Source organism: Brachypodium distachyon, chromosome 3 (genome assembly GCF_000005505.3).
Source record: "Brachypodium distachyon strain Bd21 chromosome 3, Brachypodium_distachyon_v3.0, whole genome shotgun sequence".
In the NCBI taxonomy this organism is placed as follows: Eukaryota; Viridiplantae; Streptophyta; class Magnoliopsida; order Poales; family Poaceae; genus Brachypodium; species Brachypodium distachyon.
Window position 1 is genome coordinate 2423899 of NC_016133.3, and position 27716 is coordinate 2451614.

At 42.2% G+C, this 27716-nt stretch overlaps 3 protein-coding genes across 6 annotated transcripts; all 3 read left to right on the forward strand.

The window, feature by feature from the left end:
* Positions 1-982: 982 nt before the first annotated feature.
* Positions 983-15060, forward strand: LOC100830650 (nuclear pore complex protein NUP160). The gene is made up of 27 exons (XM_010235496.3): positions 983-1325; positions 2375-2507; positions 2594-2858; positions 3003-3063; positions 3416-3573; positions 4480-4562; positions 5277-5381; positions 6363-6460; positions 6586-6706; positions 6816-6998; positions 7096-7288; positions 7375-7943; positions 8657-8819; positions 9457-9746; positions 9854-10041; positions 10416-10486; positions 10572-10915; positions 11272-11340; positions 11432-11741; positions 11831-11962; positions 12099-12204; positions 12342-12407; positions 12527-12665; positions 13890-13997; positions 14089-14238; positions 14329-14502; positions 14601-15060. The coding sequence occupies exons 1-27, from the start codon at positions 1108-1110 to the stop codon at positions 14670-14672; spliced, it is 4569 nt and encodes a 1522-aa protein (XP_010233798.1). The 5' UTR covers positions 983-1107; the 3' UTR covers positions 14673-15060.
* Positions 15061-15457: 397 nt separating this feature from the next.
* On the forward strand, positions 15458-17112 carry LOC100832166. The gene is made up of 3 exons (XM_003574486.4): positions 15458-15584; positions 16347-16465; positions 16563-17112. The coding sequence occupies exons 1-3, from the start codon at positions 15529-15531 to the stop codon at positions 16853-16855; spliced, it is 468 nt and encodes a 155-aa protein (XP_003574534.1). The 5' UTR covers positions 15458-15528; the 3' UTR covers positions 16856-17112.
* A 790-nt stretch (positions 17113-17902) lies between these two features.
* Positions 17903-27133, forward strand: LOC100821314. 4 transcript variants are annotated; one of them, XM_024460850.1, is made up of 20 exons: positions 17903-19130; positions 19545-19619; positions 19980-20095; positions 20220-20334; positions 20409-20537; positions 20887-20934; positions 21097-21299; positions 21391-21587; positions 21663-21949; positions 22128-22277; positions 22371-22883; positions 22989-23138; positions 23464-23539; positions 23733-23860; positions 24159-24359; positions 24454-24591; positions 24671-24790; positions 26210-26437; positions 26589-26759; positions 26884-27133. In XM_024460850.1, the coding sequence occupies exons 1-19, from the start codon at positions 18966-18968 to the stop codon at positions 26727-26729; spliced, it is 3180 nt and encodes a 1059-aa protein (XP_024316618.1). In that variant the 5' UTR covers positions 17903-18965; the 3' UTR covers positions 26730-26759; positions 26884-27133. The 4 variants fall into 4 exon arrangements, with proteins under 4 accessions (XP_024316618.1, XP_003570918.1, XP_010233799.1 ...); XM_003570870.4 differs by having other exon boundaries at positions 26589-27133; XM_010235497.3 differs by having other exon boundaries at positions 17906-19130; positions 20215-20334; positions 26589-27133.
* Positions 27134-27716: the final 583 nt, after the last annotated feature.

A 27716-nucleotide genomic window follows, 5' to 3' on the forward strand; every position in this document is an offset into this window, starting at 1 on the left:
GAGACCTTATTGTACACATAGATCTGGAACACTAAAGCCCTTTTCATAAATAACATCAAAATAATAGCCAACGTAAAAAATGCAACGATTTTGAAACGGGGGAAAGACAGATGAAAAAACTTAATAAAGTGCCTGCATATTTTCAAGGGAGAAAACGACTTTCCTCGTGTCTAAAATATAGTGCATATAAACTTTTTGTAAGACAAACATTTTAAAGCTTTACCATGTCAATTTATGAAAATAACACAAAAATACATCACAGAAATATATTTCATGTTGGATATTCTAGTATTGATTTGGTACCATAGACGTTTATTTGTTTCTATAGACTTGGGCATGCTTTTTTTTTACTTAGGACAAAACTTATATGCCCGTTAACATGGAAAAGCCATTTGGAATCGAAGGATGTAAATAGTATGAGATTGAAATATCCTGCATGAATAATACAACACAAGAGTTGTCTGGACGAGGTGTTTGGATGTTGCACAATAAAACACACATGATTTACCACTTAAAAACACACGTGAATTGCGAGAATAGACGCTACTAACTCTGTTACCTAAATAAGCATTTTAACCTTTTTTGGTAATCTAGTTTAGCCTCTCAAAACGTCTTATATATTTAAAAGAGAGGTAATACTTAACTAGTACGTAGGGAGGGGAGAGAAAAAAAAGTAATGGTACTTGAATTCCTATAAAGTAGAGTAGTTCAGTGAGGTCAAAGATCATGCTTGGATCATATAAATCTGTCTGGTCCATCTTATGATCTTAGATTTTAAAGGACATGAACAACAACAATAAAGACCTTGGACAATCCTCCATTTTTTTTTGTTTCAGGTTGGAGAAATATATATCTAAAATGGGCCAGGCTCCTTTCCAGGCAAATCCAAAAATAAACAGCACAAATGAGCTGGCCCAAGAACCTAATAGAAGATCTGAAAAGCCCAACTGGTCATTCATCACCACCTGCCCCAAAGGTCCGGCCCCCAACCCTCGACGCTCTCAAAATTTCTCCGAGCTTTCCCCCACATCGCCGCCCAAAACCCACACTGCCCGACCAAAACCCTCCCCGGCCGGCCTCCTTCCCGCCGCCGACGGCGAGGTCTCCATGGCGACCCCCGCCCCCGCCCCCGCCTCCCGCAGGATAGCGGGCACCGAGGTCCCCATCACAGGCTCGGACAAGATACGGTGGATCGACCTCACCGTCCCTTCCTCCTCCTCCGCGCCGGAGAGCGCCACGGACCCATTCGTCTCCGTGCCCCCACGCGCTGCCTCGGGGTGCCACATCGTGTACCCCGGCAGCGATTCCCAGCGCTACCTCGCCTGGTGCGTGCTGCCACTTTCGCCTCACTGCCTTGCTCTACAGAGCTTTTCTCCGCCATTTTTGTCCTGTTAGACATAGGATTAAGTCGTGCTATCTAGACATTGCGGGGCTTTTAGCTAAGATTTTTTGCGCTTATTTTATCGATTTTTTTAGAACTACCTAGAGATGAGTTGATGTGTCCATGTGGTTGTTGCGACGGTTAGAGAAACCCTAGGTTTGTGGTAGCTCCACACGAGATGCATATCTGTTTGTGAAATTGCTAGTGCACTTACTGTGTCAATTTACTCTTCTGCATTGTCGAGCTTTGTGCCATCATATTACAGTGGAGGTCCAGTCTGATACACTGCACTGCATTGTTATGCACATGAAAGACATGGTGATACTGCAGTCTAGAATCAAATTGCGATGTACTGATAGACTGACATAGCAATTGCAGATACAATAATTTCGTACATTTATATTTCTTGCATCCTTCTACTGATAGATTATGTCGAACCATACCTCCTGCGTAATTTCAGAGAGGCGTCAGCCATCATGTTATCTCAACCTCTTGGAGAAATGTCGTCGCTAAATAAATTGCTCCCTCCATCCGGGTTTATAAGGCCTACACAGAATTTTATGCCAAACTTTGACCGATATAGGCCTTATAAACCCGAACGGAGGGAGTAGCCAATACCCAGCGTTACGATATACTCCCTCTGTTCTGAAATATCTGTAGGGCTGGGTTGTCTTGGGTCAAACTTTATCAACTTTGACCGAGTTTGTTGAAAAAACACCAATATATTCAACAACACCAAACTAGGATCATTAGGACTACTGTCAAATTTATTTTTTCATATTACATTGGTTTAGTGTTGCATATATTGGTATTTTTCCTATAAACTCGGTCGAAGTTGACAACATTTGACTTAGGACTACCCCTAATTTATAGACATAGAGAAACAGAGGGAGTATTTGTTTTTGTAAAGAACAGGAACATGTTATGCTAATATGAGAAATTCAGTGGTGGATGTTATTTTTCTAAAAGCAGAACATGGTTTCTGTTTCACAGGAGGATTCATGAGGAACACCAAAATGTGCTAGAGGTTATTGAACTCTGTGCTTCCAAGGAGTTTCCCAGCTCTGGACTGCGGTTGATATTTGAGGAGGAGCTATGCCCATTCGCTTTTATATGCGAAAGTGAGGTTGGCTCTTATGATATCTATCTTTAGTCATTCTGGAACATTAATACACGAGAAACTCAAACACTTCATTGGTAATGGTAATGCAGGGTGCCAGAAGGGACAAGTCTGTATATTTACTATATGTGGTTACTGTTTCTGGAGTTGCTTTCTTGTGCAACTTGCACAGCCCATTTTCCTATGTATCTGGCTCGATACTGGCTCAAAACGATATAGTGGAATTTAGTCTCCAAACCCTCACACAGAGTGCCAAGGTTACAGCTGTAAAAGCAAAGCCTGGATGTCTGGTTATTGGGCGCCAAGATGGGTCAATCTGTTGTTACAGTCTTGGCAAAGTAGCTCCTTGTTCACCAGGCATGTCTTCTAATTTAAATTCACAGTAGCAAGCTAGCTGTACCCGTTTTCATATTTATTCAAATTTAACAAGTTCCAGATGATCATACTTTCTGTAGATTTCAAAAAGGTTCTTAACTGTTGTACTTTTTTGTACCTCTGTAGGTTTCTCAAATGAGCTCCGTGATGATGCTGGAATCGGGCGTTTGTGGACTCTCATGTCAAGGTACTTATTTTTCTGTCCATGAAATAATGACAACAACGATTCCGCAGATGAGCTCCACCAAAGATGTCGCTAGAACATGCATCACCATCATCATTGTTGTGCCCTAGGCTTTGCCCGAAGCTAAATAAATTTTCTCACAAACTACCATAGCGTAGTAGTCTTGGCAATATGCATGCACGGGTGTGCTCTTGACACTTCAATCTATTGCCGCAAGTCTGAGCTCGGCATATTCTGTTTATGAATGGATGTAGTGTACTGTACACTGTCAAGCTTGTATAGTTGGTCTACATATCATGCCACATTTTTTTATCTATTTGTGAAATATAGCCTAATTGCCTATACTGTTTTACAGAACAAAGGCTGTGGGACCTGTGCAAGATATAGAGACAGCTATTGTAAATGAAAGGGAACTGTTGTTTGTTCTTCATTTGGATGGAAGTTTGCGTGTATGGGATATTTTTAGTCACACGAAAGTTCTTAATTATAACGTTCAGTCGAATGGTTTTGAAGGTAATATATGTGCCGACTTTATCTGTTTCATGAAAGACATACAGCTTCTGTTGTGCTGTCATGTACGGTGTATGGTTCCTTGTAACACTTTGTTTTTATTGTTGTTTTATACTGCGTGTAAGTTCACTGTAACTAGCTGAATACCTGTGCGTTGCTATAAAACAAATTAGACTACTTGCTATAGATAAATTAGACTATACAAAGGCACATGTTAATGACATTTGCTAGTAATTTATCCCAACTTTGATGGCAAACAAACATCACCATTGCCTAAGGAGGCGAGGAGTTTTTTTTTAAAAAAAAAAACTAAAGGAGCTTAGACATGACCACCACCACCACCAATTGGCTCTTTCATTGGAGCAAAGACACTTACGTTAACCAACACCTACACTCTGAGGTTGTTGCTACTGTTTGCATTGAAGCCACTCCACCTGAGTTGCATCTGATCTACAAGATGCTGCCATGGCATGTCTGTCTGTTGGGATTTGGCAACATTGGATGGATGTGTCCAGAAGTTGTAGTAAACCCTATCCTATTAGTTGGTAAGTGTGGTAATTACTGGTGATGGTAGCAGTAGCACAGTCTGAGCATGTATATTGAGTAAACTGCACGACATTTCTATGTTATGGTAAATACTAAATACGTACCATGAGGGTCAAGGATGAAGAAAATAGCTATCACGTGGGGTCTGTTAGCAGTAGTTCCCTCTAAGAGTAAATGTAGGTGAGCTTTGTTAATTGTTACTGCCTCACAGTATGGCAGCCACTTCTGCAACTATCCCTATTTTGACATCCTTGGGTTCGAACAGGGGATATTCTAGACTTTGTTGTAATCTTGCATCCATTTCTGAATCTTCTCTTATTCTTGAGTAATCTTTTCAATTGAAGTTTTTCTAATTATCTTCAGGGCAACCCTCTAGGCTATGGGTTGGTGAGGCCGATGATGATCAAGAGCTGATAACTTTGGCAGTTCTACATCAAGGCACTGTGGTATACCAAGAATGTGTCTCAATACTGAATTTACTTGCTTGTCTCAGTGCACAAGTTTTCTTGATGTACCTTTTCATTGGACTTTTAAAACATGAGAGCAAAACATTCGGTTATAGACCTAAACTTTGTTAAGAAATGGTAACATAGTGTCCTAAGTACAGAGTGATTTGATGTGGGCCCATCTCGTTCTGGTGTGCTCACCCGTGCGCCCAGATACCTCCAAACTATGAGATTGTGTGTCATTATTGGGAGCAAACAGAGGTTTAGTATTGAGCATGTCGAGTCAGGCAGATAGGTTGACAGTGATTTTGGCTGCATGGTGGAGTTTGAAATTCTGAAATACTGTTAGTGGCGAGAGAATGGTTTGCTATTAGTTTTGTTTATTTCCATGAAATAGTTTATTTTGCTGTTCATTTTCATTTCGGTAGACTGTTGTTGCAATAGTTTCAAGCTCTGTCAGTAGATACTCACATACTCCTCTTCATCTCAGTATCCTATGGCTAGATGTGATGCCCTAAGGGAAACTGTGGCCATGGCATGACCTTCTGTTTAAATGTTGGATTTTTGCTTCTTCTATTTCGTGCTGCTGCTATTTACTATGATCCTTTTTGCCTCTCGTGGGTTGTTGACACATGACATAATGTGATGGAAACCATTATTATCTCATCGGCGTTGCTGGAAGTAGCTGACTTTTTGCATTTTAACATTGTAAAGGTTCCAGCTTGTGATCGTGTTGCTGTATATGGCTTCAGTTTTGGTGCCGGAGAGAAGTTCTTGTTATCCCCTGAGCCTTCAGTGTTCGATGTACCTTTGCTGGAGGTAATAAAGCATCACTGTTGGTGATATTTCTTCATATTATTTGGTCTTCTTGCATTACAGTGTATATGAGTGAAACTGCATTATGACTTTCGACTGCCATAAAAGTGGACAGCTTCTATATTTTAAGTTTCGGCTATTTAAAGACCCATACAGACTGTGCACCACCACCCTTACGGCCGTATGTAGTTATCCACATCTCTATGGACTCTGGAGGAGTGTCCTGGTTCATTGTTTAGTTTTTACTAACTTCTATGATAAATCTAGTCTTGCTTGATGAGCACACAGACACAGATCCTAACAGAAAAAAAGGACATATCCATCATTTTCTAGTTTGTACTCATCTGGGAATAGCTGATGATGCTGGAGTGGTTTTTGTATTTATTATTATTGGCACTGATATCATTAAACTTTAGTATTTTTTTAATATGATAAAAAATATGCTTGAGAGTTCCTCAAGACTTGCTAATCCTGGTACTGTGGAGTCTGAAATATTTGTATGCATGTTAACATGGTTCAAAAAAGCTCTAAGCGTTAAGCGAGCGGTGAGGCACCGCTCAGAGGAATGGAAGCTTTCGCTTAAGCGGAGCTAAAGCATTCTGTACGGACTCTGTTTTTGAGAAATTGGCGGGATCCTTGGAGGAAATCAAGGGTAATTGGAGAAATTGGAGGGATCCTTGGTGGGAATCAGGCGCGGGAGAGAGAGAGAGAAGCTGCCCCTGCAGAAGAGAATTTTGCTAATGGGCCTTATCAGCTCTTACGTAGGCGCTTAGGGCCTAAGCGAGGCGTTTTCCCATCGATCAGAGCTTTAGCCCGCTTAAGCGATGCTTTTTTTGAACCATGCATGTTAAAGATAATTTTGGTGCATTATGATTCCTTAGGATATGGCGTAGAACAGCTGGTAGTAAGTTATCTTAGTTCAGTGATTATGCTGGAAGCCCAGAGGTATTGTCCACCTGTTGATGGTACTGCCTTTTTACCCAGGGAAAGCTTGTTGATTTGAAAATAAGCACAGAAAAGCTTTGGATACTTAAAGAAGTTGGACCAATGCTCTATGAAATAGTGCAGTATGACACTGATACGTAAGTCTCCTGTACTTCATTGTTTTCACCCTGCCCCCTTTTAATCTTTCAACTTGTGGTTTTTCGGATCACAACTTTTTTCCTCATGAACTTTGAACTAAAGCATAGTTTATGCCATTGATCAGTGGGGAAATGTGTTCATATGTGCTTCAAGAAGATGCTATCAGTGAGCAAATGTTCCAAAGTTCTGAGAGTGCATTGGATGATTTGGTCTGGACTGCCGATTCAATATTCTCTTCTACGAAGGTAACCCTAATTACCATGAGGTTATTCATAGTTCCTTGTATTTTAGTTCTTTTTGGTTAGTGGGGCTCTTCAATGTTCTTGAGCTATATAGTTTTTCTTGTATCTGCAGGAGCATAGTTTCAGTTTTATCTCATCCATGTTTCTGCGGAGGCTACTGCAACCAGGAGTGAACCACTGGTGTGCTCTTCGCGAAACCTTACTGGAGTACAAAAGGTTCCTATCAGATTCCGAGTTCCAGTCACTCACAACTAGTGGGCTAGGGAAAGAAATATTATCCATTATAGAACAAGAGGTACTCTGGGCCTAGTGTTTTTTATTTGGTCTTTTTGGCCTCCTAATTTCTAATCCTAGGGTATGTCTGAATTTCCATAATCCCCATTTTTATCTAGGAAAGTTCACAGACTGCAAGTTCTACTGCTTATCACTGGAAAAAGTTCTCTGCCCGGTATCTCCACAACTGGTGCCGGAACAATCGGCCATATGGGTTGCTTCTTGACACTAACGGTGAAGTGTTTGGTTTAATTAGAAAGGGTTCATTTTCTCTCTTCCGTTGTTTGGAGCGTGTGGAGCAACTTATTTATGGTATGTTTCTGTCCTACATTTCACATTTTTTACTGAAATTCTAAGTCATAATTTATATGGTGATAATAACTATCTTAACATATCAGGTTTCTCTGATGAATTGGGAAATCTCAATGGCCTTGAATTGACCATATTGAGTGAAAAATCTGAAACCGAAATCCTCATTGAAGTTCTCACATGCATGGGCCATATTCACCATTTGCTGGGGAGATCTTCTGCTGCAATATATCACGAGTCCCTCATCAGTTCTGTCATATCACTTGATGAAATTGCTTCTCAGATACTAAAGATTCTAGAAACGGGTTTCAGTCCTCAATCTTCGTCAGCCCTCATTGCATTACTTGGAACAGATGCTTATGTAGAAAGAAGGCAGATAGCTCACAAAAGCCAAAGGAAATTTTCTGTTGAGATGTTACTATCGTTCCAGAAGTTGCAATCAAGATCCATATCCTGGCCAGCAGTGTTCGATGTGATTGAGAGGTTCATGAAGTATTTGAACACAGAGTTAACCAGACAAGAGTGTGAATCAAAGAGAGTTTGTAATATAAATTCTATGTTATTAGTTCAGGCTACTTCACAGGTTGCAAGAACAATGTTTGAGTCTGCTTTTGACCTATTTCTGTTCCTCAGATATCTGGTTGGTGTCGGTGGGCAGGTAAGCCATGCTCTCTTTCTTTATATTTTGTCTAATGTAAATATTGAACTTCCAATTTTGCCTCCTCGGCTTAGTACTCAAGTAACTGCCCGATGGTTTAAATACGTGCTACCTCCATTCAGGAAAAAAAGGGTTTCAAAGCTTGCAATCAAAATTCTCCAGCCTTTACTACTGATGTATAAAAGATATATTTTGATTTGTCATGGAATATATTTTCACGACATAATATTTTAAATTGTTACACTTTTAATTACAATTTCATACAAAAAACTGCTGTCAAAATTGGCCATATCCAAAACATCATTTATTTTTTAGCAGAGGGAATAAGTTTCTGAGACTATGAGCGTGCATACTTGGTTGTCTCACTCACCTTTATCTGTGATGTGTGCATCAGCTGGAAAGCCAGATAACAATTTATTTTAGTTGCTCTGTCAGTCTTGTGCACATATCATTTAGTTCACTGTTCACTTCACATCCAACTTTTTTTCTGAGAAAAAGTTTCACATCCGAACTTCAGTATGTGCTAAGTGCTTCAGGTGAATATTTGCTATTTTCATGCTCATTTCAGCATTGCCTTATTGTACAGGCTGTGTCTATTCTTTTCTTGAGTCTATTGGTCTTTTGTGATGTGTAAATCATTGCTTCTTCACTGGTGCTTGCTATTTGTGAATGTATTTTATTTCTTTCTTTAATAAGGACAATTTTCAAATCAGGTCTCCTTGTTGCAAAGCGATGCTGCTAGAATAAAATTGAAATTGTTGCCAATGATTCAAGACATATTGGGACAGTGGATTGTTCTCCATTTTATAGGAATTTCACCAACCATGCCACCAACAATCGAGGATTTCAGCTATCAACTCTCTTCTCTCCAGCTAGGTTAGAATTGTTGCATTATTACTTTTGATTGATTGATCTTTGATATGCTGACTTTTTGATTGGGGACCCTTCCGCCTCCATGAGAATTTAAGTGTGCTGTTTGATGATAAACAACTATCTAAGAAGTCCATAACAAAGCACAGTAGGCAGGCCATTTTGGTATTACGTGGTAAATGATTTCAGATTTGTATGGTTTTAGATATTGTATTTTGGGATATTTTCTTTGTGCGTCGGTACTCGGTAATGGGCGTGGTCAATAGGACAATGCACACCCTAGATTTTATTGATATTGGATAGCCTACTTATGTCCTACCTTTGCAAGTGATAAAATATTCAGGTGAGTTGACCTGGAGCATAAACCTTGTGGATAGATGACTAATAAACTAGGTGTGTATGATTTTGTCTATGTTATTTAAGTAGGTCTGTACCCTGTATCTCTTTTTCTGGGCTAGGGGGTAACTTTGCATTATATGGTTTCTTCCAGTAGATGTACCATACATTCTGCAAGTAGAGGTTCCAGTTTCATTCTTCATATTTTTATTTATGTAGTCTAGACATGTGTTAACAGTATTTGTTGCTTGGCACTTTATAAATATAACTTTGCATCAAGAACTCTTAATTTTGATTATTTTCACAGGTATAGCTGATGAGCTGTCTTTGCACAGAAAGCTTGGCTCCTCTGATTTTACATTGGCTTGTTTGCTCGATTTTCCTAAATCTGCTGAAGGGGATGCTCTGTCACCATGTTTTCCTACTCCAGCCGAGGTGATCAACTTGGTCAGGAGGTTTAGCAGTTCAATTATGTGCAGAAGTAATGTTGAACATGTAGACGGTTTCTTGGATACCTCATGGGTACACAGTTTCTTGGGTTCCACAATCAATCTGGCAGCACTTTTTGTCCGTCATGGTCAATATGGAGCTGCTGAGGTATATTTTTGTGTGCTCCGAAATTCATTAGATATGTTTCATTTGGTGTGGTGTCATTGATAATAAAAATGCTAAGTTGTCTTTTTCTTCTTTTCTCTCTCCAAAAGAATCTTCTGGGCATTCTCGAAACATACTGGAACAATGGAAGAGCATCCCAAACTGACAAGGATACTGATATTGCAAGTTTGGCACGGTTACATCTCAACGGATTTTGCCTTTTGATGCTTGCACATGACGAAGCAAATATCGTTTTGAAAGAATCGAAGGTCCATGAAGCTATCAGATGCTTCTTCAGGTACTGCATTCCTGCCACTTCTCTAGGGGATTTTCTCTCTGCTGACTTGTCACTTATTTTTATGGATTTCCTAATGACACATGTTTCATGAAGAATCTTTAATAGTAGGAATGAATATTTATTACCTGTGGTGTTCTTGGTTGTTGTTTACAACTGTTAGTTTATCCTATCAGATCAAACATATATCCTGGCTAGGATCACCTTGGGGTAATTTTTTTTTATTGTTTTGAGGGGAGGGATGGGAAATCATGAAGAAAGGATGATTGTATTTGTACTTATATTGTTTATTTTCTTTCAGCTAACATCGTTTGTTATATTGGGTTATTGGCTGACTAATTCTATGGTGTTAATGTGGTTCTTGGGGTGAATAACAGAGCTGCATCTGGACAGGAAGCTCCAAAGGCTTTGAAGAAGTTTTCTTCAGAAACAGGGTTTCAATTTTCCGGTGAGGCAGTGACATCATTTTCCTGATGTTGCTTGTAATATAATCCATTTCAGCTATATTCTAATATTTTTTGAATTTTTTCCAGGGGAATGTAGATCCATTTCTTTATGGAGGCTTCATTACTACGAATGGGCAATGCAAATTTTTGAGCAGCACTCCATGAGTGAGGGAGCATGCCAGTTTGCTCTTGCTGCTCTTGAACAAGTTGATAGCATTTTTTATTTGAACAATGGAAGTGATGCCGAGGATCTTCCAGAGACTGCAGCGATGATTAAAGGACGATTATGGGCGAACGTATTCAAATACAGCTTAGATTTGAAAAAGTTCCATGATGCATATTGTGCTATAATTTCAAATACAGATGAAGATAGCAAGTATGTCTGTTTGAGGCGTTTCATCATAGTTCTTTGTGAGCTTGGCGAAACAAAGGTTTGACATGTTTTCTTACATTTATTCTTTGTTGCATGTGTACCAGTTTTTCTGTTAAAAGCCCATTAGTGTCTGTGCACACCTGCTAACCTGCCATACATTTATAGGTGCTATAGGACTTCTAGTTTGGGTATTGGATTTTCTGGTACACCTGATTGGTTGTCTCATTTTGTTCTGACATGTTCCAATGATACCTTAATTTGGATTGGAGTCGTGCAGATGTTTGTTATCGTCTTTCCGCTAGATATAGTTAGCTAGGCTGATCTGCATGATCCATTCAGTTCTGTTTTCATTGTATACAAGGGATGTTCACTGGTAGATCAGAGTTTAACACACCTTGTCATCTGTCAAATCAGGTTATTTGCAGTGGTGAGATACCATTCACTGGTTTGGTGGAAAAAGTGGAGCAAGAGCTCTTCTGGAAGGTTTGTGCACATAATTTCCATTTTTTTACCTTTACAGCATCCATTTTTCTAGCACTCTCACTTGTCATTTTTCCTTCTTTTGTTTTGCCAGGCTGAGCGCTCGGATCTATCTTCCAAACCAAATCTGTACAAGGTCCTTTATTCATTTGAAGCCTATAGGAACAATTGGAGGAAGGCAGCTGCATACATGTACAGGTATTTTGTTAGATTGAGTCGGGAGGGGAATGCAGGTGGAACCCTCCAACTTTCTCATGTATTGCAAGAGAGATTGCATGCTTTGGCTGCTGCTATCAACTCGTTGCAGCTTGTTGATCCCTCATCTGCCTGGCTTGATTCGGTTTGTGAAGCTGATGATCAAATTTCACCCAGCAAGAAGCCTCGTAATCTTTTGATGGAGAACTGTATGTTCTACTTTCAATCCTGTTTAGTTCATACCTTTCCTACTGTCCACAGCAATGCGCTTAATTTACCATTTATTTCCTGTGTACAGCTGCTTTTGGCACAGATTCGGAGCGCTCTCGATTGCAATTTTGTGTTGACATTGAAATTCTTGAGAAGGAATATACACTAACAGAAGCACTTTATATGCTTAGTACTGTAAATTCTAGATCCAATTTTTCTGGTATGTGCCCAACTAATCTCGAACACTTAACTTTTTGTTTCTCGAACGTAAAAAATGTCGTCGTCCTTGAATTCTGAAGATCAATATCTTAACAAGCTATGAGTCTATGACTAATTCATTTTCTGTGGTATTGCAGAAAGCTATTCTATTGAAACCTTGACGGATATTCTTATAAATGAAAACCTGTATGACCTGGCATTCACCATTGTACTCAAATTTTGGAAGGATTCAGGAATGAAAAGGTAAATTAAAATTCTGATTGATAGCCTTGTTTTCACCTTGGCGTTTTACTTGTAGCCTGGTATTGATAGATTGTTGTTTAACAAATTGCACTTCTGTGCATTAATCTGACTATATAATTTCAATTTTTGTATGATAGAGAATTGGAGCGTGTCTTTGCAGCCATTGCACAGCAGTGCTGCCCAAATAAAGTAGGCAATTCTGGGTGCGTTAACTGTATATTTTTTCTCCTGATCTTCGGACTTGATTTTCATCTTATTGACTTGCATGCTAAGATTATAGTAACTCCTGTATGCTAAAATGGGACTTGTGACCTTATTACAGGAGAGATTTGACCGGCAGTCAACAGCTGCTGCTGCTGCCTTCTTCCCAGGATGACGCATGGGATGACAATAATAAGAGTATTGCTGTGGCCCATCAAGTTCGGGGAAGTTGCCAGTGGGAAACCCTTGAAATATATTTGGTATGTGCATTTTGTTTCTCTGCTGTATTCCGTACATCTTCAGTCAATTGAGCTTCCCTTCTTACTGCATTTTAAGTCTCCCAAGATATGGAACTGCATTTTCTTACTGATCACCCAGAAGAGTCACTGCCATAGTTACCGGGATCTTAGTTGACGTGGTGAACGACGACCCTGGTTCGTGTGTCCTGGACCATGGGTCACCAGCGCTCTAGTTCGCTGCCGGGATGTGTTCCAGTCAGAGCGAGGATAGTAGAGGATGATGGGGGAGGAAGAGAGAGAAGCCTGCTAGTCACCACCATTGCTCAATGCCGTCACCGCAGATTCGGAATGGACATGCGAGCTTGACCATAGATGGTTTCATAGGTCAGATCTCTAGCTGCTACGACAACATCAGGCTGTGCGTGGGTTGCTGCTGGCTGGCGATACGCCCCTCACATCTTCAGTATCTCTTCTTGTGTCCTGTGTTTGTGTCGGTGGAAAGTGTGGTGGTGGTTTTGTTGGAGAGGGAAGAGAAAAACTGAAAAGCTAATGCTCTTCCTAAATGAGCCACCACCTGCCAGAGAAGGCCAAAACATCTCTTTGTTTCCTGTCTCTTATTTTCAATATATGCTTAGTACTTATATAGTTTTGTCATCATCAACGCGTTCATCATTCCAAATTAGCGTCTCAAAGAACGCTGCCTCCTCTCGACCCACATTTTTGGCCACTAACCAGGTTTTGACATGGGAACCTGGTAACCGTCATAACTGCAACAAGAGAAAATGCTACTCCTCCGATCCATATTAATTGTCAAAATATTACATGTATCTAGACGCTTTTTAGGCATAGATACATCCATATTTGGGCAAATTTGAGACAATTAATATGGATTGGGAGTTGTAGTTTCATCATGGTTAGAATTTCCTCCTTCATGATTATCAGAATATCAGTACGAATGTGCTGAGCTGAGGTAACTTTCATGCCTGACTTAAGATCCATTCAGTGGCCACTGTTTGTAGGTTCTGGTAATTGGTAAAATTCCAATTGCTTTGTTGGTAATATCAACTGGGAAAGATGACACCAAAAGTATACTCTGAATTCCAAAAACACACTACCGCCTGCTTAACCTGTCGCTTTACTGTTGAAACTTGCCTATCTATTCTCCCTGAAACTACACTAAGCTTTGTAGCTTATCCATGGATTATAATTGTGTTGCTTCGGTTATTTTTTATCCTCGTTCCGCAGGATAAATATACCGATCTGCATCCGAGGCTGCCTGTCATTGTTGCCGAAACACTTCTTTACACTGATCCTGAGATTGAGCTACCTCTTTGGCTGGTTCAGATGTTCAAGGTGACTTTCAGATGTACAGCTCATTAGTTTGGTTGACTTTATTGTTTGATTAACCGCTGACCTTTGGTTTGATCGTTAACTGTGTCTTCAGACTTCCAAGGGCGGAAACAGGATGATTTCGTGGGGCATGTCTGGCAAAGAGGCAGATCCAGCTGCATTATTTCGACTATATATAAATTATGGGCGGCACACAGAAGCAACCAACTTGTTAGTGCAGTACTTGGATTCGTTTGCATCATCGGTAACAGACTGACAACTCAAAATACCCAAACACGATATCTAAGTGAGTACATGTTGACCTTTACATCCTTGGAATCTTTTCTTTCACCAGAGACCGGTGGATGTGCTCCACCGCAAAAAAATGTCTGCTGCCTGGTTCCCGTACACCACAATCGAGAGATTTTGGTCCCAGCTTGAAGAGATGCAAAGTGCTGGCCATAGTGTTGATCAGTGCGACAAGCTCAAGAAGTTGCTACATGGAGCTCTGATGAACCACCTGCAACAAGTTAGTGCATCGAAAGACATGCACTTCAAATTCTGGTCATATTTTGTAACTGCATCTGCTGATTTTCCTTTCTTTTCTTTTTGTTTGCATGACATTAGGTTGTCGTTGACTCTGAAGATGTGCTGTCATCTGTTGGGGGAGGTCAAGGAACGGAGAGCCAAAGCAGCTGAGATCATGTTCGTTGTGGATTAGTCGGGTTACACACTGTTGTATCTTGTATTTAGTTGGTGTATTATTGTCTCTAGGAGACCCCTCTGCCAGAAAATGCTTATTGTTCGTCTCTGTAGGCGATGCTCTGTTTTGTAATGTGAATATGGGTAGTATGTTCAAGTTCAATGTTGGTTGGTTGATGGCCAATGATGTCCCAGTAAGAGTTTTGATCACAGGAACTAGTCCAGAGATGAAAAGGACGCGGTGTCGCCTAAACTGACTGATTTTTTAACCATTTGAATTTGTGAAACTTCCAATTTAGAAGTCCATATTCTGATTGAAGATACACTCTGATTGTAGGCCACATTCAAATATGCTTATGATAATTAAAGGGACGTTATCTTGTAATTTAGGCATTACCCTTTTTGTTTATCGGTGCAAACACACTAAATTGAAACAAATTTTGTTACCGGTCCATCTCTCTCACGATTTATCCACCTATTTATATTTCGAAAATTATAACGACAGAACGTTCTCTCCTTGGTCTACATTTTTCTTAAAACGATATGTGCATAGTCTTAAAACGATCATCTCTTCTTCTTTTTTTAAGCGCTAAAACGACCCTCTCACGATGCTAAGGGCCTCAGGTTCTTGTTTTCCGTTTCGTTTTTGAGTTAGCGGGCCGAGCTACGCGGACTTAGTTTTCCGGTCTGGGCCTGGCCGAGTCGTAACGGAAGATGGGCCGGGTGGCTCATCGGTCCTGCGGGCTGGGGGCACCGCCCGCTGTCCCCTCCATATTCTTCCGGACTCGCCACGCCCCACTGCCAATCGATCCAGGCAGGACTCGAACCCTACAGCAGGCAGCCGCGGCTCTACATGTCGCCGCTTCGATCCTTCGCCTCTCTCCTCGTCGGGAAGATCTCCTCCCTCCGGTACTTCCCGATCCAATTTTGCTGCTCTGCCACCCCCAAAACAAATCCCTTGTCCCCCATCAAATTTGTTGATCGGATACGTTTGGACGTCTAAATTCGAGCCCCCATCCGTCGTTTTTTCCTTCGTGTTTTCTTTGTACGTGCGTTGAAGTGTCAACCGAAATCGATCTGGCTTGTTCCATTCTCGCGCAAATTTGTTCCTCCTCCTGCTGGACCTGAGCGAGACACAATAGTTGACGAACGGCTTCTAATTTTTTTTTCTTGTAAACTGTTTCGTGTCTAGCAATAAGTTAGGATTGAACTTTTTTTTTTTAGGAACGTACAGTAGGCAAAATGCCTACTGCAATATTAATAAAATTGAAATTTTGTCATAAGTCATAACATGGTTATTTTTGGTATACCGGTCTGTTTGGATGTTCAAAGCAATACAATACTAGAGCAAGATTATCGAATTTCATATATCAAACCATGGATCAGTAGAGCAACAAGTTAATCTTCACCGTGACATTGTCTGCCGTGTGGGACACTACTCGGCTTGCCGAGTGCACGTAGAGCTTTTGCCGGGTGTCCCTGCCACACGGCAGGAGACCAACGTTCAATGGCAGGATTAGTAGTAAGATGAACTATTGGTCAAGATGCCAGTAATTGCACTAGACCAAGGAAATCAGGTCATATGTTTCATGGAAATAGAATTGGGAACTACACTAGTAGTTCAGCTTGTTTCTTTATTCCCAGTGTTTCTCAAGTTTGAATCGCTTACAGGTTTCCCATGGGTGAGAAGCCGCATGGCGCCGTTGCACTTGCAGCAGCAGGTGTCTTATCTGCTTTTTTGGGAGGAGGAGTTTGTTATTTCAACAAAGAGGACAAACAGGAGCCAGTAGGTCTGAAAATGTATCTGGCTTTCTGGATCTCCGGCCTTGTTAATTACTTGTTGCCTAACCATGAATCATTGAATCCTGTCTTTCGTGGTGTTCGCAGCTCACAAGCTTACTGATGGGAAGGCCCTGAAGGAGAACTTTGTTTTGACTGACGGGGAGTCCCTGAATAAGAGCTTTATTTTGACAGATGAGGAGGCCCTGAAGGAAGAAGCCATGAAGAAGAGGTTTGAAAAGGAGCTGTTCAAGCGCGAGGATCAGCCTAATGCACGAGGATCAGCCACCTCTGAGACCAATGATTTCAGACCCTGGTACTTTGGTAGTTCGGTTCCTACCATGGAAGAATTCGAGATGCTCAAGCTGAGACGGCGTGAGCTTAGATCGGACACTAGCTAGCTGACCGGGACTACTCGAACAGCCCTTCTGAATTAATAATTAGGATTAATGAATACCATCCCTATCTAATATATCTGCGATGGTAGTGTGAGTATTGCAGAAACTTGGTGAATGGTGATATTTTGTGAGTGGGTGTACCACAAGTATCAACGTGTTAATCTAGTAGTCGAACTAGTAAGATGTCTGTATGATGCAACGCAATATATTGCATATAACTGGGATGTGTTGAGAAGTTCTAGTTACTCATCCTTTTTCCATCCTTTTCTGTTGTTGCCGATCGAAACAGAGATCTTATTTTCAGGCCGGTCTCTGGATGCTTGAGTAAACGATCAACACTCTGTTGTATGCACGTTACTCCGCGTGTGAATTTATTACATTATCTTAATCTTGACTTTCACTAGCAAATCGATGGATGCCCTTGCAATTAAATGGGTCAAAACATCAGCGATCAAATTTGGTGCGTACTTTCTCTAGCTGTACAAGCATTTAGGTGTCCAGAGTCAAACTTCAACCAATTTTGTAAGAAGATTACAAAGACCTACAACACCAAATCGGTTTTATGAGAGGAAAGAAGTATATTTTCCATACTCAATCGATTTGTTTGAAAATACACGAATGGTCTCTCAACTTTATTTCGCATAACTTTCGTCGCCCCGAAACCGGACACCAATTGCTTCCCATCCTACCCAAAGCATTTTTGCTGCCAAGATCATGACATGGTTTTACCTTCTAACTTGCCATGTCGGCATCCAATATTTTGTTTAGACAAAAGACGGTCCTAAAATCCGAAATCAATCCATTTTGTTCAGGTTTGATCATGTCAAACGATTCGGCAGTCCGTTTATGATGGCCCATGAACACTTTAATTCATTCAGGTGCGTGCATTTTGCTGACAGGAGAGTAGAAGCGTCAAAGTTGGACCCAGTCCAAATCTGTTAATCCGTCAATCACATGCACAGTGTCTCTCAAGTCAAAGTTTTGACATGGGCATGCATGTTGCGTTATTCGTACACAGCACCGATATAGAATTCCAGTGGCAATTCCTTGTACGTGTCTACGATTGATTGATTTGCAGCTATAAAAGAGCACGATCTGAATCAATCTGGATCATCGCATACCCTGCAGTGCTTAATTAGGCTGTCGCCCAGACAGTTTAGATCAATAGATCGATATATATCAATGGCTGCTCCTGCAGCTCGTAAGATGGCAGCAATGGTGGCTGCCGTTTGCTGCGTCCTGGTGATCGCCGTGGCCGTGACGGGGCAGCCGACGCCGACGCCGGAATGCTCTGCGTGCTGCGCCGCGAAATGCGCGTCGTGCAGCGACCCGGCCGCCGTGTGCGCGCCGACGTGCGCCAGGTTCCCTCCGTCGGCGTGCGAGAGCTGCAAGCGGCAGGTCGCCCAGATCTGCGCCTCCCGGTGCTTCGAGCCCTGCTACGCCAACTGCACTTCCACCGGCTGTTAAGTTCGAGCTCAGCTGCATGCGCCCCTGGCTTGATCCATCTTGATGCTTGGAGCTTATTTCCATCTCTGGTGACAGTTACATGTAAACAAATAAACTTCGTTTTTGTGCACTATTTTCCAATTCACATCGCCCAAGTTTTTACATGTGTGTAATAAAGTGTTTGGGTTTTCCCCGGATAGAGGTTTTCCGATTCTCATTTTTTGAATCTTATCATGTAATAAAAAAACATCTCTCTCAGTTTTTAAAATATCACCTCTTTATCATCTTGAAAATTTAAAACTGATTTACTGCGATTATAGTAAACTCTGTTGGCACGTGAGACCGACAGATGGGGCCCCGCACCCGCTCGCCAAAATTCGGCAAATGCGCGCACGGGGCGTCGTCCCGTGGCCGGCCGTTGTTGTTCCACCAGCTCCCTTCCTTCCCCCGTCCTCTCGCTCCTTGCACGACGACGACGGCGAGGCGGCGGCGGCGGCGGGTCCCCTCCCCTCCCTCCGCCGTCACACATTTGCCCCTCACCCCGGCCCCGATCTGGTAATTAATCCCGATCGATCTCTCCCCGATGCGATTCGGTTGGAGACGGCGGCGGTGAGAAGGGGGGCGGCGGGATCGATCGTTCTGGTTACGGGCGAGGAGGAGGAGGAGGATGGGTAGACCGGGCCTGAACAGCACCGTGTCCGGGGTGGTGTCCAGGAAGGTGCTGCCGGCGTGCGGCGGGCTGTGCTACCTCTGCCCCTCGCTGCGCGCCCGCTCCAGGCAGCCCGTCAAGCGCTACAAGAAGATCCTCGCCGACATCTTCCCCGCCACCCAGGTTCGTAACCCATCCATCCATCAATTTCGCTCTCGTCCGTACCTCTCTCGACACTCGCCATTAATTTCGTAGCATTGCGTAGGAAATGGGATGAGAGATTGTTATTATTCGAACCGTGCGTGATTTGTTACGTCCCGCCCCGTGCAATCCTGGATATCATGTATGCGGTTATATAATTAGTTGATTATTACAGAGTAGCGATGCTTACGCCTATGACATTGACCTCATTTCCCCATTCATCAACTCCTGGAAATGTGGAGGCAATCGTACCATAACATTCTGCCTCGATGTGCTCACATCACTAGGATCATTCTTTAATAGTTTTCATGAAAATAAACGACAGCATGGCCCACATTACTTGTGTAATAGCTGATGATGCTCTATGGGAACATGACACAATTTCTGTGGTCGCAGGAGGAGGAGCCGAATGTAAGGATGATCGGGAAGCTGTGCGACTATGTTTCTCGGAACCCTCATCGCGTGCCAAAGGTGCCCATAATTGTCCCTGGACCTCTGCACTAAACAATGTACAGTTACTAATATGCATTGTATAGTATGGTATTATCTTTACTCCTGTAAAGTGTCAATCGGTGGCAGCGTTCCGCCAGCTTCCCCACCTCCTTCTATATATAAAAACAGTATTGTTTTGTTTCTAATACAAACAGCAAATCTACTGCAAATAACTGGGATGGTAACGGTGTTTGCCACCAAAGTTGGAGATAAAATTACTAGCAAGTATCACTAATATATAAGTAGTTGTTTTTAGTCTAGTTTATCTACAGTGAGTAGTCCAATTTGCTTTATCTGTAGCAACACATGGGTATTTAGCTAGTATTACCATATGTGCAGATCACAGAATACTTGGACCAAAGGTTTTACAGGGAGTTGAGAAAGGAGCTGTACGGCTTTGCAAAAGTAGTCGTGCTGATTTACCGCAAATTTTTGATCTCTTGTAAAGACCAATTGTAAGTCCTGTTTGCACATTTATTTACCTTGTACTGGGTCCTTACCATTTCTATTATATTCCAGAAAGAGCAGTTACAGCATTTTCCTCTCAAAAGAATTTACAATCCGATCTGCTCAGTGCAGGCCATTAATAGCAAGCAGCTTGTTGAGCATCATATCCACTCTTTTGGATCAAACAAGGCATGATGACATGCGCATCGTAGGGTGTGAAACCTTATTTGATTTTGTTGTCATTCAGGTATACCATTTGTATAGCCAGCACTCATGAATCTTTCCAAGCTAAATCAGCTCCTGACTCTAAGTTGATTCCAGATAGATGGCACGTATCAGTTCAATATGGAAGAACTTGTACCGAGACTCTGTGAACTAGCTCAGGTAGTAAAGGTGGAAGAGAAGTCTAATGAACTCCGTGCATCAGCCCTTCAAGCCCTTTCAGCTATGGTGCGTATCATGTGCATCATCTTTTTTGGCAGTTACAACCTGATATGATGAATTGCTGCCATTGTATCCATTTTCCTGGTGTTTCCAGTAAATTTATTGTATGTGAATTTCACTCTGACCAAACAAATCTGAAGGGGTTCAAATTTTGGAGCCTTGTCAAAGAACGTCAAGTGTAACGCTAACCAAACTTCCATTTCAATGTAAATCATGGGGCTACCTCTTGACCTCAGTGACATTGTGTGTTCCTCATTACAGTGTATACATGTTAACATATACTTGTAACTGCAAACTTCGTAAACAAAATATCCTTCAATATTGATAACACTGTTCATTTTCTTGTGTTGAACAGATCTGGTTTATGGGTGAGCTTTCTCATCTCTCATCGGAGTTTGATAATGTAAGTAGTTGTCAGTAATTCTTGAATTGGTTTTCTGTTATACACGTGCACGCTTGTCAACTTTTGCTGCTATATATTTTGCTTAAATTGCTGAATTTAGTTATTTTTTAAGCATATTGGTCTCTCATTCTTCTATTCATTGCTTTTAAACATAACTTCTAGGTTGTTCAAGTAGTATTGGAGAGCTATACGCCTCAAAAGGTGCACAATGACCATAATGGTGCTGAAGCTCAAGGCAGTGAGTTGGCAGACGAAGTCCTTAAAACAGAGGGTCGTGTCTCTCTCTCTCCTTCCCCAGTTACCATCTCTAGGATACCTTCTTGGAAGAGCATAGTTAGTGATAAGGGAGAAATTCAAGTGCCTGTGTAATATAATCTTCTTTGAACTCCTCACTTCAGTCTGTCATTTTCCCTTGTTTCTTGTGCCATGTTTCTTAATTGACTCTTGTGTTTGCAGGGAAGGCGCCAAGGATCCTAACTTTTGGTCAAGAATCTGTGTGCACAACATGGCCAACCTGTCCAGGGAGGCGGCCACTTTCCGTCGTGTTTTGGAGTCCCTGTTTCGTCATTTCGATAATAATAATTCATGGTCATCCCAGAGCACACTTGCTCTCTGTGTTTTATTGGACATGCAAATGTTAATGGAAGATGCAGGTGCTCCTTTCGCATCCCAAACCTTTGATACGTACATGCAGGTGTTCATTTATTTAATTTAACCGGCTTATGCAGGGCAAAACATGAACTTGATGACATCAGTGCTGGTAAAGCACCTAGAACACAAGTCTGTACTGAAGCAACCAGAGATGCAACTCAGTATTGTGGAGGTGATAGCCACCCTTGCAGAACAATCAAGAGCCCAGGCTTCAGCAGCAACCATAAGTGCTATAAGTGACCTAGTGAGACATATGAAGAAGACTTTGCATATTGCTGTTGGCAGCAGAGATCTGGAGGCGGTAAAGTGGAACGACAAACTCCGGAAGGCTGTTGATGACTGTATAGTCCAGCTGACAAAGAAGGTCCTCTTTTTCTTTCGAACTGAAACTTGTCTGTGGCATGCTACTTCCTGCTCTTTACTTCTAATCTCTCCAATCAACAAGATGCCACTTAGCGTGGTTAATACAATATTATTATGTCGAACTTCAAATTTCGTGGGGCATACAAGGATACAACTGATTGCCTGGTGTTATTGATCAGGTAGGTGACGCTGGACCTGTACTTGATATGATGTCTGTCATGTTAGAGAACATCTCGCACACTCCTCTTTTTGCTATAGCAACTACATCTGCAGTTTATCGCACAGCCCAAATAATTGCTTCTGTACCAAATTTGTCATATAAGAACAAGGTATGCTATCTGAACACAGAAATGCAAATTCTAAGTGATCTTAGCAGCACAATACTTGTGTTTTGGACACTTAAGTATCCATCATAATTTCAGGTATTTCCAGAAGCACTCTTTCACCAATTACTCTTATCAATGGTTCACCCAGACCATGAAACTCGTGTTGCTGCACACCGTATATTTTCTGTTGTCCTTGTCCCATCTTCTGTTTCCCCCTTTCCTAATTCTCCATCCCCAGATCAGCATAAGAAGCATGAAGTTCGGAGGACACTCTCAAGGGCTGTCTCCGTCTTCTCATCTTCAGCTGCTTTGTTTGAGAAGTTAAGGAGGGAAAAAGGTTCCTTCAAAGAAAATACACATGACGGAAGCAGGAATGTAGTTTCACACGGACTTGGTAATGAAAGTGCTAAACGCATTGGGAATGAAAGTTCTAAACGCATTGGCAATGAAAGTGCTAAACGCAAGGACCTGCCGGGTTCGCAAAGCCGGAGACATAGCTTCAGAGTTCCTAATTTATCTTTTAAAAAAAATTCTTCATCATCTCGGCAATCTTCTTCTATGTCCCGGAAGGAAGGTCAAAATTCCTCAACTGAGTCATCTAGCGAAATGGTATGTCATGCGCAACCTGATCTCTATCTTGACTTAAGTACCTAACATTTGAACAAAGGTTTTACTACTATGATGATCCTTTAACTACCTTAACTATACTTTCAGGAACCTACTTTCTTGAGACTAAGCTGTCATCAGGCCACCCTTTTGCTGTCATCTATTTGGGATCAAGCGATTTCTCCCAAAAATTATCCTCAAAATTATGAAGCTATTGCTCATACTTATAGTTTGCTTCTATTGTTTTCTGGGTCGAAGGTACTTTAACTGCCATCTATTGTATTTGTATCTATGTTTTCCACTCCCCTATCTTTTTATTCGTGCTTTCAGTGCCTATTCTTAATGTTCTTGCCTAAACCAATTAGTTTTTTTTTCCTGTAAATCTGTATATGGTTTTCTCATCGTATCAGAAATTTCTCATATAAGATCAATCTTTTGCACTTGTGTGCTAGAGTGTAGTTCTCAATTTTGGTTGTCTGATATTTTATGTCTCGTTTTTAATGTTCGCCCCCACTATTGGCACTCAGTTTGTGATCCTGTCTCGAAGAAATAGCACTTATATTTTCTCCCTTTGCTCCTTCAGACATCAATCTTTGAGGCTCTTGCTCCGACTTTTCAGCTTGCATTTTGTTTAATGACCCGTTCACTTGGAGGAACAGGTAAGGTGGTTAGATTACCAAGACAAAACAGTATCCGTAGTAAAGGAAACATAGGTTGTACCTTCCCTTAGCAAACGAAACTCTGGTGGCTGATACCATGCACCATATACTAAGAGATTTACCTAAGCACCAATTTGTTTTAATTCCTTCATAATTAACTAACCATTTTGCTCTTGCTTTTTTTCTTCTTTAGATTCGCTTTCACCATCTCGTCGTCGGTCCTTATTTACTCTGGCTACATCTATGATCATTCTTGCTTCAAAAGCTTTCAATGTGGCACCTCTTGTCCCAATTTGCAAATCTATGTTTAATGAAAGAACAGTATGTGTCTGACCTAATTCCCTTACATCTTCTTGTTTCTGGTATACTTTTGCTTGCTTATGGAATAGTATAGTATGTCTGAAAGCATGCCTCTTGGCAGTTGAACGAACTGCTGAAGGGGCATTTAGTACTGCATGCATTGTATCGCTTTCAGTTGCACCAATCGCTTTGCTGTAAATGTACAGAATACATGATGCCAGTTGTGCATTTATCTTGCAATATTGTTCTTAGATGCATTTTTAGTACTTTGGTGTATTCCTCTCTTTGTGAACACAAGGTATGTGTTACTTCCTTGTAGGTGGACCCCTTCCTTCATTTAGTAGAGGAGACCAAACTTCAGGCTGTGAAAGATTGCTTGGAAGACCCGTCAAAGACCTACGGATCACCAGAGGATGATGAAAACGCATTGAAGTATCTTTCAGCAGTAAAACTGACAGAGAGCCATTCTCGAGAATCAATGATCTCTACAATCATGAACAGCGTTACAGATTTACCAGATGTAATGTTCTATCCATTCTCCTTATGCATTTCTTATATTATTTTAACTGAATTCTATGCACCGTATGAGTGTTGACCTTTTCCAATTGCTGCAGGTAGAGTTACACTGTATAAGAAGTCAACTGCTAAGTGACTTCTCTCCTGATGAAATGTGTCCAACAAGTGCTCAATATTTTGAAGATCCTAGCAAAAATACACCATCAGTGTCGAATGATGATTTCGTACATCAAGAGGTAAACTTCAAGCAGATGTCACAGATATATTCCTCTCATTTTTCTTTGCTCTTCTAAACTACTTGTAAACTTCAAGCAGGATACCCTTGATGATATGGCGGATGAAACCTCTGCGGAAGTACACGGAACTACACCAACTAGTACAGACATATCTGTGCCCACAACAGATGTTTTGGGTATTGATGAGCTTCTACAAACAGTATGTCCTTGCTCCCATAAACTTTTTTTTTTGAGAAAACGCAAAGCTTGCGTCTCGATGCATTGATAGAAAGAATGTATTTACAAGCCTAAGAACAGGCCGACACAACCAAGCACTCAAAACAAGAACACGACCAACGACCGCTAGACTAACATTACAACCAACGCAACCAAACAACCTCAGGCCTAAGCCCGCCGGCCTCGCAGAACTCGAAGACAAGCCCGTGAGGCGTCTCGTCAACTGCAGAAGCCTCCGGCCGCCGATCACCGCGCTCGTCCCGAACATTGCGCCACCATATCTCACCACTTCACGGTTGGTCACAAGAAACGCCCAGCTTCGTCGGTCGATACCCGTCGAGTGCACCCATGCGACCAAGATGCAGCAGCACGGGATCCTCCGCTAACCACTATCCTTGTCATCCAAGGTGGCGCACTTGCATGATGCCGGTGTGCCCAAAACTTGCTCGCTAAAGCCAAGGCGTGTGCCAGCGGAACACACTCCAGCCAAGGGTTATCCTCCAAGAACAACGCCTCCAACAAGGGAGCGACGTCACCAACGTCGCCATCGTCCGATCCGGCAAGCCAAATCTGGGTTTTCACCCTAAGGATTGGACCACAGGGCATGGAGGTTAGCCAGGGCTCCTCGACGACGCCACCAAGGAGGGAACGACGCCCGAGAATGTCGCCGACGTCGGCACCGACAAAGGTCAGGCAAGGTTTTCACCCGGAGTGCCATGAGCAAAATAGATGTAACCAAGGTAACGCAAAGGAACAGCGGCAAAGTCTAAACAACGCCGACAACCGCACTAGTGCAAGAACCTGGATGACCCACCGTCCCGCCTTCAGAGGCCACCACACGCCACGCAACTTGGCGCATGCACCGGCCACAATACCAACCCCGGAAGGTGTTGGCACATGGTCCAAACGGCCTGTGCACAGACTAACCCAGACCCGCAGCGAATCTGAAGTTAGCAGGCAGTGCACACGACAACACCCCAAGCTAGAGCCCGGCGAAGCACCCGCTGCAAGCCCCGAGGTACTGCCGGATGGGCGCAAAGGCGCACGTCGCACAACCTGCGACGCGGCACCGGCGACCACATGAGGCCACACACCAACGCCCGCCTCTCTTCGGGCACTGGCCAACCACGTGCGGCCAGCAAAGCCGGCCAACACACACCAAGCACGCCTCCTGAGCTATCTCCCGAACCACCCGCAACCTCCAACCACTTTTCTACATAAACTAAACTATTGCTCTCCTCCTTTCCCCTCTTTTACATTACTAGTAAACTGCAATTAGTGTCTTCTCTTTGTTTATCTTCTACCATCTTTCAGTACATAAACAGTGGAGATTTTTCTAAGCAGAAAGTATGCTTGTTTGACTTTGTTGTGAATTTTCGCCACTCTCCGTGTACATTTACAGGTCGACGCTGGCGCATCGTCTCAAGTTGGAAGGTTCTCGGTGTCAAAGGCTCCTGACATCCCATTCAAGGAGATGAGTAGTCAGTGTGAGGCTCGTTGCATGGGAAAACAACAGAAGATGTCTGTGTTCATGAGCTTCCAGTGCAACATGCAGGTGGCTGTCCCGGAGAATAACCAGATCAACCACACCGAAGCGACCCATACCTCTGATGAGCAGCAGGCGCCTGAGGTAATCACCAAATAACTTTCCATGTCAATGCATCATGGGTTCACAGAAACCAAAATACCTGGAAATCAACAAGGGGTCATGGATTGGGGATAATTGCATGCGGTGAGGGGAGACAGCGAGAGGCTAACTCTTGGCCATTTTTCTGCTGCAGAACACAAATCCTTTCCTCCATGAAAACAACCCAGGTGTCAGCGGTGGGTTACAGTTTGCTGATGACTTGCAGCAGCAGTATTTGCTGAAGCTGCCGGCATCAAGCCCCTACGATAACTTCCTGAAGGCTGCTGGCTGTTGAAGTGTTGATGCTCCAGCACAGGAAACCCCGGTGTGTGAGATACCGAAGGTTCATTGAGTTGGAAAATGCCATTGACGCCTCACGTTTGGTTATATTTTCCAGAAAAAGAAATCTCAAACAGCCATCTAATTGTGTCATTTTTCATTTGTACCAGAAGTTGTCAAAATGTCGCAAAGTACAACCAACCAAAGTGGAAAACAGGTAAAAAATGAACAAGCAACAAGGCTAACAAAACCCATAAGAGAAGAAAACTAGCAACAAGACTAACAACCCTATCTAGCAAAAAAGCAGAAGAAAAAGCTAAGCTAACTTTGTTTTCGATTTACACCTGTAATCTTCTGTATGTTGCATATGTGTAATGTAATACTATCCTGCAATGTGCAAGTATATGGTTTGTTGTGCCAGTGTGTGACTAGGCATCATGTGTGTGGCTCACACGGCTTGATCGAGCCAAGAGTCTGCTCCACATCAAGTACACCAAACGCATCAGTGCACCAAGGCAATGAGAGGGCTGATTCCAGAGCTTCCATTCTTGTAGGTCCAACTGGCAGTGGGTTCTACGATCTTCTCTTTCCATGTAAGCAATTGTCTCAGTTTAGTCTGCTTAGATGCACTGGAGCTTCTAAAGTTGACAACCAACTTGACCTTGTGCTATATACTCCGTCGGTTCCATTAAACAATTTAGGCCTTGTTCGGTGAAAGAGTACTCAAAAAGTTCTTAGAGTATTCCTCTCCAAATCTAGGAACACTAAAAATTCCAATAAGCCGGTTGATAGCCTTGGATTAAAGGGATAATCCCAAGATATCTTCACAAAACACTTTATTTTTTTGCTAGTTCAAAATACTTCACCTACTAGTGTTTTGGGATGGAAGGGAATTTAAAAGTACTAGTTGAACACTCAATTCTCTCAAATATTCAATTCATTTGGGGCTAAAAATACACTCCTACCAAACAATACCAAACAAGTACTTGTGGATATTTTGGAG